The 9,858-nt window shown below is 55.9% G+C and overlaps 1 protein-coding gene across 1 annotated transcript; it reads right to left on the minus strand.

Annotated features, from left to right (window-relative positions):
* Window positions 1-5,164: 5,164 nt before the first annotated feature.
* NRARP (NOTCH regulated ankyrin repeat protein) lies at window positions 5,165-8,557 on the minus strand. Its single transcript, XM_069770538.1, has one exon. The coding sequence runs from the start codon at window positions 8,376-8,378 to the stop codon at window positions 8,031-8,033; it is 348 nt and encodes a 115-aa protein (XP_069626639.1). The 5' UTR covers window positions 8,379-8,557; the 3' UTR covers window positions 5,165-8,030.
* Between the last annotated feature and the right edge of the window lie 1,301 nt (window positions 8,558-9,858).

Here is a 9,858-nt window from a genome sequence, read left to right on the forward strand (position 1 = left end):
GGCCAGGGCTGGGGGTCCCCCAGCTGTGACCTCCAAACTGAAGCATCCAGGGAGACATCCCAGTAAGCGCCACAGCAACTGGTGGTTTCCAAAGGTGTGGGGCTGCTGCAGGACCTGACTCCTCTCCATGGGGCAGGCTGAGCACAGGATGGGGCAGCAGAGGAAAACCCTGGGGCATGCTGCAAGCATGCAACCAGTGCCTCTGGCTCCTCTACCTGCTGCATGTCAGAACCCTCCAGCTGCCGGATGACTAAGTGGAAAATACAATAATTAAAGGAACTCAGGTGTTCAGGGAGCTGCCGCACCGCTCCTGCCTGAGCTCGCAGGTGGATGGCCACTCTGAGACATCCCAGTGAGAGCTCCCCAAGCAAGCAGGGGTGTGCTGGCAGAGATCTGGTCCTGGGCAGAAAACCTGGGAGAGGGCTGGGCACATTCAAAGTCCATCTGTGCCATTGCATTGTGTGTAATAACATTGCTGCTGACTGTGCATAGGTGAGAAGTGTTTTTTCAGCTGCAGAAAACAACAACTGAGGTTGCAGTGCAGTCCCAGGGGTGAGAGGAGGCCGCAGAGATACTGTTTCCAGGCAGAGGCTCTCCTTGGTTGTATAATTCATTTGGAGCCAGGAGTCTGCTCCTTGTGCCCTCGTGTTTCCGGGCACAAACCATCAGTCCCAGGGTGCTGCTCAGGCCCCAGGCAAAGGCTTAGCCTCACATTGCCCCACCAACGCATCACAGAAGCTTAGTAGAGCCACCAGTCGTTGCCTGGCCATGTCCCCTCCAGCCAGGAGCGTGCATGGCTGTGCTCCCTGGGTCAACCCTGCCTCTGCTCCGTGCTGCGTGGGAGTGTCTGCCTGCACTCCTGTGCTGGACTCCCTGGGACCTCCATGCCTGTAGCAGGGCTGGCACCGAGGTGGGGGTCAGCAGAGCCAGCCATGCTGCCGGCATGCCCATCCTGCCCGGGATAAACATGAAGCTGGTTGGTGCTGGGCCGGATCAGACGTGGGGAGGATGGATTTGTCAGTGAGCAAGTGCTGGCCGTGGCCGAGGACAGCCCGCTGTGCACTGCCCCGCTGGAGGGGCTGAAGCAAACAGCTGATGCTCGTGGCTGGGTTTCTGTGCCCCTCTGCACTCCCCAGGCTGCCAGGGCTGCTGCCCAAATGATGAGGGGAAAAGGGAGGCACCTTCCGGGGAGCCTCTTCCTGCTGAACAGCAGGAGGACTTCTCCAGCTCAGCCAGGCCAAGGTCTGCCACCTCGTGAAGCTGCTGCCGGAGGGGCTGCTCTCCTTGGCCTGCCCTCAGAGATTGCTCCCAGCCACAGAACGCTGTTGGAGTCAGGCTAAACAAGGAGTTTCCAATTAAAACAGTTGTCCCAGCCACCCCCAGCTTGTCATCTGTCCAGCTTTGCCTCTGCCCATTCTTCTACCCATCCCTCTGTCCATCCCCAGCCATGCCTCTATTCCCCCATCCCTCTCCGCCACCCCCCATTCCTCCATCCCTCCACGTTCTCAGCAATCCCCCCCAACCCTCCCCAGCCATTCCCCATTCCTCGTAGCCATCCCGCAATCCCTCCATCCAAGCATCCTTCCACCCCTCTAGACCCAAGCCCCATCCACTGTCCTCCCCAGAACAAGCCAGACCAGGATGTTGCCCTGCTTGGCCATTTCTTCAGGGTCAGGAAGAGAAACTTGCTAACATGAAGAAGCCAAAAACTACATTGCACCCACAGGTCTGCATCCCACCTGGTGTGAGACCCAGGGGGTCACCTCTCCCTGGGCACCCCTTGCTGGCCACCCCCAGAGATGGGTGCTCATGGTGGCAGTGGGACATGGCAGCTGAAGAATTTCTGGGAACAGAAGAAAGATGTTTCTCCTGCCTACACAATGGAGTAGTGTCATTCCCTGGGACGCTCACTGCCACCAAGGAGAAGTGCGAGCTGCCTGTGGTGCCTGTGCTGACACTTGCCAGGCCTGGGAGCATCCCTGAGACAACACAGCCCCCCGAGCATGGTGGTCTGCAGCGTGACAGCAATTTTAGGGCATGGGATCTTGGCACTGAAAATCCTGTACCCACCTCGTGGCAGGGTGTGAAGGTCGTGTACATCCCAAGAAGGCCCCAAAATGACTCCATGGCACAGGACTGGGGTGGCCAGCTCCAGTCCCAGCCTGGGAGGGATCTGGGTGGCCAAGACCTTTGCACCAAGTCCCAGAATCAAACACCACAGCAGCTTTGGGTCAGCAGCAAAATAGGTCAAAACCATGAGCCGTCCTGTCCTGCATGATGTGCTGTGGACCCCGGTGCCACTGACCGCAGCCTGCCCAGCCACCCCCTCCCACCCACGCAGAGGGGCTCTCCCTGACAGCAGGGATGGAGACCAGAAAGCCTCAAGAAGGGGCAAAATATGAAGGCTGGAAAAGAGGCCAGCCTGGCTGGCCAGCCCAAGCTGCTGGCTCCTCCCCGGCATGGAACAGAAGTTGATTGTGACTTTTTTTTTTTTTTTTTTTTTTTGAAAAAAGGTAACTCCTATTTGGATCTGCAGGCTGCGGCATTATCATAGTCATACAAACGCCCAACAAAGCATCTATTTAAAATGTACTGAATTTTGATTACAGCCCGTCCCCTCTCGCTTGCCCGCTCGCCGTCTTTCTTTCTCATTCATTACTTACTGTGTTAAGCTCCCTGAAATTCAAATAAAATCCCACCTCCTCCCCCCCCATCCATATGCGTTGGTTGATTCAGCTCCGATGGCTGGGCTTGACGGATGACGGGCAATAGAAGAGAAGACAAAGCTGTCAAACCTCACCGGGCTGTGTTGACTTCCCATCGCCCCCGCAGCCGGAGGGGAGCCCGATCCATCTGGTTTGGAGTCAGTAGCACAAACAAAAGCAAAAGACAATGGCAGGAAGCACTTGAAAGTTCAAATTCTTGCTTTGGTTTCTCTTGGAACAACAGCACCTACGTAATGTGGCCAGCGGACAACAACGCGCAGCCAGGGACACGCAAAAATGCCAGAAGAATGTGCTTACACCACCAAACGATCCAATATTTTTGTTTTATTGGAACAAAAATAGAAAAGGGAAAAAAAAAAAAGGAAAAAAGCGCAAGCCTTTGGAGTTCCTAGATTTCTTGGATGGGTTTCTGTAGAGAGGAGAGGTGAAAAGTGAGGTGGCCACAGGCAGTGCAGGGAGACCGGCACTGGGGCGGCTGCTCCCCGAGGGGCTCAGCCCTGGGGGGTCGCGGTTCGGCTGCGCCCTCAGCGTGTCCCCACTGCTGGGGCCATCACACATGGGAGCCCAGAGACACAGGGCAGCTTCGTGGGCACTGGGCTCGGTGCCAGCAGGGTGCGATTTGTATTCACCACCCAGCCCAAATCCCCTGCAAAGGGGCTGCCAGAGGCCCCAGCCCGCTCCGTCCACCATGGAGGGAGAGGAGCTATGTGCAGAAATGCTGCATTTCCTCAGAAAATCCCATCCTTGAGGTCATGGCTGGCCTGGCCCGGCCGGGCTGGCTGAAGCCCTGAGACAAGGTAAATAGCGAGAAGCCGCAGGCCTGAGCCAATCCAGGCTGAGCCCAGCCCTGTGGCAACCCAAAGCAGGCGCCTGGATGAGTTTTTTGCAGCATCCCAAGCCTGGGGCAGAGGCAGGGGTGAGCTGCACCCGCAGGTGTAACCCCGCAGCGCCCCGGCCCTGGGAAGTGCTGTGATGGTGGGAGGTTTGGTGGCACTCGCCGGTGGGTCAGTGTCACGCAGTCCCCAAGTGGGACAAAATCGTACCATGGCAGAAAAGGGAGCGGTGCTCGCCCCACTCACATGTCCCACAGATCTGGCCGTATTCAGGGGCTGCTGCTGACCCCGGGTGATAAACCCACAGGACCACCAATGGTTGAGAATGGTGGTTTTGGCATCATCTGTTTTTTTCCTGCTAAAAACCAGCTGGGTCACTCGGTGCCCATCTTCTCCACACTGGGCTGCTGCTTGGGTGGACTGCGTGTCCCTGGGACACCCTGGGGCAGCCGCCTGTGTCCCTCCCAGGCACAGACCCACGCTGAAGCTGGGTGGCACAGGGCTTGGCACATCAGAGCAGAGGTTGGCCAACCTCGAAAGGTCACACCGAGCCTTTTCCCCAGGTTTCCTCCCCACCATTTGCAGGACACCACTCCTGGCATCCCTGGGAACCCACAGCCCGGAGCCAGACTGGGCATGGTACAAACTTCCCAGGGATTTCAGCATTTCCAGAGCTGGCAAAATTATCGATATAGAAAAAGCCTCATCCAAAACCCCATGCTGCTGCCAGTGAGGAAGGCTTACCTGCACCCTGTCTTCAAAGCCCCAGCTGTGGGCAGGGCCCAGCCAGTGCAGGCAGGGGGCTGCCTCTGCTCTTCCCACTGCCCGGAGCAGCTGGATCCTGCCTGGAAAACCTCCAAAGGTGCAGGGCTCAGCCCACTTCTGGGCACTGGCTTGCTCTAAGCTGCGTGAGGGGATGGAGATGCCTTTGGGGACAGAGACACCGTACCGACCCTGACCCCATGCCCCTTCCAGGGGTGGCCGAAGCCACCACCAGTCTGACAGCAGCTTCTAGCTGGAGGTGATCCCATCCCCACAGCGCAAGGGCTTGGCGAGGACCAAGCCACCTCAAACCCTTCTCGGTGCCCAGGTTGGAATAAAAAAGCCTGGGAAGGTTTGCAGGGAGCCATGAGGTGCTCAGCTGGTGGGGCCGGGGCTGCAGACCCAAACATGCACTTCATGGCTATGGTTCATGGGAGTGGCCCCAGGACTGGCTGCAGAGCTCCCACCTCGCTCCCGTGGGGCAAGCAGCTTCTTCAGGAACTTCTCAAACATGACATGCCCGGTCCAGCACCAGGGTTTGGTCTGAGCCATCACCCTTCCCCCCCAGCCCCTGAATGCTGGGATGGGACACCCCAGGACATCCCCCAGAGCCCCAGGGAGCTTCCTCCAGCCAAAGAGAAGGGGCTGGCAGGAGCTGCATGCTCCAGCATCCCCCGAAAAATCCACCGCAAAGATCATCACCCTCTGGGGATGTGTTTAACCCCAGAAGAGCTGCAGGTTCAGGGCCCTGGGGGCCCAGCTGGCACACACCCCCTCCCCCCAGCAGGAACCACCCAGCATCACCCATAAGCATGTGGGAATGAACAAATGAAAAGCCATTTGTTGGTTTTTTTTATAAAAAGATCAATGAAAAATTTATTTATAAATTTCGCACTCTGGGGCTACACGTCTATATCATACACTCAGGAATATGCTGTACTGTACAGACTTTATCCAGTTAGAAATGATCATATAGTGACCCACATACAGCTTCAATATAAGCCTAAAAATTCTTAACATTAATTAACATAATTAAAAAAGGTATTCGCATCTAAAGAAAAATCTACAGAAAAACTCCTTTCTGGAGCAATCTGTGCATCAGCTTCAATGTCTGCTTATTTCACTGACATTATCAATATATTCTTCTTACAAAAATAATAATAATAATTAAAAAGATGACTGCTGGAAGGCGACCAGTCATGCATGAAAGAGCCTCCCCCACCTGCCTCTTTTTTTTTTCTTGTACTCCCCGTTTTGGCGTGAAGGGTCAGCAGCACGATGAGCCAACAAGGGGGGTGGGGGGAACCCTCATTTCAATTTGAATCAATCTGCATCCCTTTTACTTCTCAGGATCAAGAGAGACGGGGGTGTGGGGGTTGCATAGAAAATTGAAACTCTAGGGACTAGGAAGGGCAGCAGCTTTTCAGTAAAATACAAAGGGATGTAAAAATACATCAACTCACAATTTCAGAGCAAACCCCCTTCCCGACATACAGTTTCCCAAAATCTCAGCGTGTCTAAAGCTCCAGGAGGCTGGAAAGGAACAATACTTTTCTTAAACAACTCACCCAGCAATTCACACAGGAGATTCACAGTCTTAATAGGTATTTTATAAAAATATAAATATGGGTTACATCACGTTGTCTTTACAACACTGGACAGAGCTCCCTTTAGACTGGGTTTATAACCAAGAATTCTTTTTAAAAATCCATCTAGAACTTGGCTTTACAATACACTTTTTAATATCATGTCATAAATGTTATGACATTTCATTGTGGCAAATCCATTTAGTCAAAAAAAATATAAATGTGCAACCATCTGCTAACGACGATAAAACCTCGCTAGAAAAGATCTTGTTCCCACCCCGTAACTATCGCACAGAAGCACCAGTGGAAGTGCTGGACACCCCCTTCCATGCTCACAGAAAGACTTCAGCCAAGCAGTTCCTTGCAAATTACAGCATTAACAGTAGATGCTTTCAACGGGGCTTTTTTTTTTTTTCCATTTTCTTCTTTAAATCTGGAGCTTTTTAAAATCATCTCAAATTGCTGAAGTGGAAAAAACCAAAACCAAACTGCAGGTGAAACCATCAGAAACAGAGCAGAATATTCAGTGCAATGGGAAATAATCATGGCAGACTCAAGGTTTTTTTTTTAGTTTTAAGACTAAGGAAAAAAAAAAGCATATTTCCCAAACCATATTTTTGAAACACTCACCACCATCTTCAAACAAAACCAGGCTCACAATCTTCACCCACAAATATATACATACATGATAAATAGTTAGGACACAACCCAAATAAACCAGCAGGTAACTATTTTCTTTTTTTTTTAATCATAATGGTTTGGATGCAGGGAGCAAGAGAGGAAAGAGCGGGGAGATGGCAGTGATATGGATGGTTTTAGTGCAGACGAAGAGAAGAGGGCTGAAAGACGAGCGGGAGAAAGGAGACTTCTGAAATTTTCCGCATTTTCCAAATGGATGTTCTTGTGCCATAGCAATAAAAAGCAGCATTTGCGATTATACGTGCAGTCACTTCAAAATGCGACTTCGGGTGGCTTTCTCTTCTTCCTCCCTTTCTTTTATAAATATATATATTTAGGTATATATATAATATAAAAGGTGGGTGAATCTACATACGTCAAATGAATCGTTCTGCATTGAGAAGTGTTATCCAAGTTTCACCAAAAGAAAAAAAAAAGTTCCCAAACTATTTTCAGTAGTTTTCCGGCATCTCTCTAGGCAGCAGAGAGCGCTCGCGCCCCTTTTCTGTGCAAAAGCAAATCCTCTGCCTCTAGAGTTTATTTCACTTTTTTTTTAAAAAAAGAAAAAAAAAGTCCAGGATTTGCTAATCCCCCTTTACACACAAAACCAGAAGGATTCAATGTCTTTTCCTGGGATCTCACGCGTGCTAAACGGATTCAAGGAGCGGGTGAGGACGCAGACTTTCTTCGGACACCCAAAAAAGAAAACCAAAGCAGAAAACCCAACGCAAAATAAAACAAAAAAAAAAGGGGGGGGGAGCAATCGGGGTGAGAAAACCGTGTCTGTCATATTCCAACGGAGTCGCCTCGGGGGGGGGGGGGGGCAGGGAAGGGGGGAGGGAAGAAAAATCAGCAGTGGGAAAAGACGAGGAAAAGCTTGCAGGAAGAGGAAGACTTTCCTGCTCTTCCTCGCCGAGGAGGGGCCGCGGGCAGCCCCAGCCCCTCCCGGGGCATCGCTCCCGGAGCCCAGGGCTGGCACCGCTCTTGGCTCCGGCGGGGGCCGGGCGGGTGGGTTGGTTTTGGGGGAGCGTTGAAATGAATTCCTTTCTGAGCCAGAATACTTTAAGTCGGAGGGACGGGACGGGCACCGGGGGGGGGGGGTGCGAGGATTAAATATTAGCGGGGAGGGGGACGGGGACGGGGCTTTAAAGCATCTGACCAGATGTCAAACTGAAACCGTGAATACTGTGAGTGCAGCCGAGGTAGATGGAGGAAAAAAAAAAACCAACAACCAAAAAAACCCCAAACCAAACCAAAACCAAAACCAAACCAACATATTACAGTAGGAAAACAACCCCTGGAAGGAGAAAAAAAAAATAAATTTAAAAGCAGGCGAACGGTGGCGTGTTTTGCGTGGGGCCCCAAATCTTCGCCAAATAAACCCCTCGCGGGGGTGGGAGCAGCTTTGGCGGCCGGGGAGCGGGGGGACGGGGGCGGCCCCGGCATCACCGGGCTCCGGCGGAGTATTTGGCCTTGGTGATCAGGTAGAGGACGATGTCCTGGTGGCCCCCGAAGGCGGCGATGTGCAGGGCGCTCCAGCCGTCCCGGTTGGCCAGGCGGATGTCGGCGCCGAACTTGACCAGGAGCTTGACCAGCTCCAGGTTGCCGTCGATGACGGACTGGTGCAGCGCCGTCTGCCCCTCGGGCCCGAAGGAGTTGACGTTGAACTCGCAGTTCGTCATGTTCTGCAGCAGGGACTGCAGCTCCTTGGTGTTGCCCCGCCGCACCGCCTCCTGGAAGACGCGCTGGCTGGGCGGCGGCGCCGCGCACGGCGACACCTCGCTCTGGCTCATGCCGCCGCCTCACGCCCCGCCGCCCCGCATGGACGGCGACGCCTCCGCCCGCCCGGGCATGCGGTGGCGGGCGGCTCCTGCTGCCGCCGGTGCCGGTACCGCCGCGCAGCGGCCCCCGGGCCCCCGCCGCCGGCTCCGCGCTGCTGCCGCTCCGCCGCTCCGCCGTCCCGGGCCTCTCTGGAGCGCAACCGGCCCCGCGCCGCGCCTTTTACCCACCCTTTTATTTGCATAACAATGGCACGGCCGTGACGCGGCGCCGAGGGGCGGGGCGCCGCCACCGCGCGCCCATCGGAACGGCCGGGCGGGGAGGGGGGCGGGGACGCAGCGGGAAGCCACGCCCCCGGGGAGGGGGGAGTCGAGCCGGGGTGTCCCTCCCCCACCCGGTGAACTGCGCGGGGGGGGGGGGCGGCGATGGGGGGCGCTGCCGGCTCGGCTCGGCTCGGCTCGGCTCGGCTCGGCTCGGCTCGGCTCGGCGGCCGCAGGCAGGGGGCACCACCGCCCAGGCCGAGCCGGACCGGGCCGAGCCCGGCGGCCGCAGCCGGCCTCGCCGCCCGCCTCCCCCCGGAGCGCTGTGCTGGAACCGGGCAGTTCCCGTCCCCAACCACCCCCCCGCGCCTCCGAGGCCCCGCCGATCCCCGCCTCACCCCCGGCCGGGACCCGGTGGCCCCAAACCCCGCGGGGATGGGCGTCACCGAGGTGCTGCGGGGGGGGCGGTTATTGCAAACAGCCTCAAATGTGGGGGCGACGCGGTTTTGCTGCGGGTTTGTCTCCCCGCGAGCAAACCGGGACAGGTGACGGAGAAGGACGGGGGGATTCAGCCCCGCGGAATCCGGCCCCTCTGGAGGCACGCAGCGGGGGTTGCGTGAGGTTTGGGGGATCCACGGGTGGGACTGGTTTTTGGGGGGCAATACGCAGCCCTCACCACCAGGTCCCGCCGGCCCTGGAGTGACTCAGTACAGGTTGCACAGGGCTGTATCCGGGGTCGGATCCACTGCCCAGCTGACGACCGGATTCCTGGTGCGGACACCGTGGGTAGGCAGGAAAATGGGCAAAAAGGTACCGAAAATGGTGCATCAACCAAAAACTGTGCTGGAGGGGCCCTCCCTGCACCCGTTTGGCCCCCGGGGAGCAAACGGCGGAGGCTGGGTGGGAAGCGGCATCCCCAGGCCAGCATCACCATGTCTGCCAGGCATTTGGTCGGCCAGAGTGGAGCGGGAGGGGCAGGAAGAAAGGAAGGAGCGTGTCGTAAAAGAAGGTGACAGCAGCCACGCCAGGGGCAGCTGGCCAGCTAGCTGCTGTCACCTGGCCGTGCCGGTGTGTCCATCTGGGGGTGGAAAGGGAGAAATCGCCCAACTGCTAAATTCAGCCCCAATTGATGAAACATGCCATCTTGGAGCCATCCGTCTCACGCTGGAGGACAGTGGCTGTGAGCTCAGGGCATGACTCACCCCATGGCATTTTCCCGTGGCTTTTCCCTGTA

The sequence above is a fragment of the Haliaeetus albicilla genome, chromosome 26, assembly GCF_947461875.1.
Source record: "Haliaeetus albicilla chromosome 26, bHalAlb1.1, whole genome shotgun sequence".
NCBI classification, from domain to species: Eukaryota; Metazoa; Chordata; class Aves; order Accipitriformes; family Accipitridae; genus Haliaeetus; species Haliaeetus albicilla.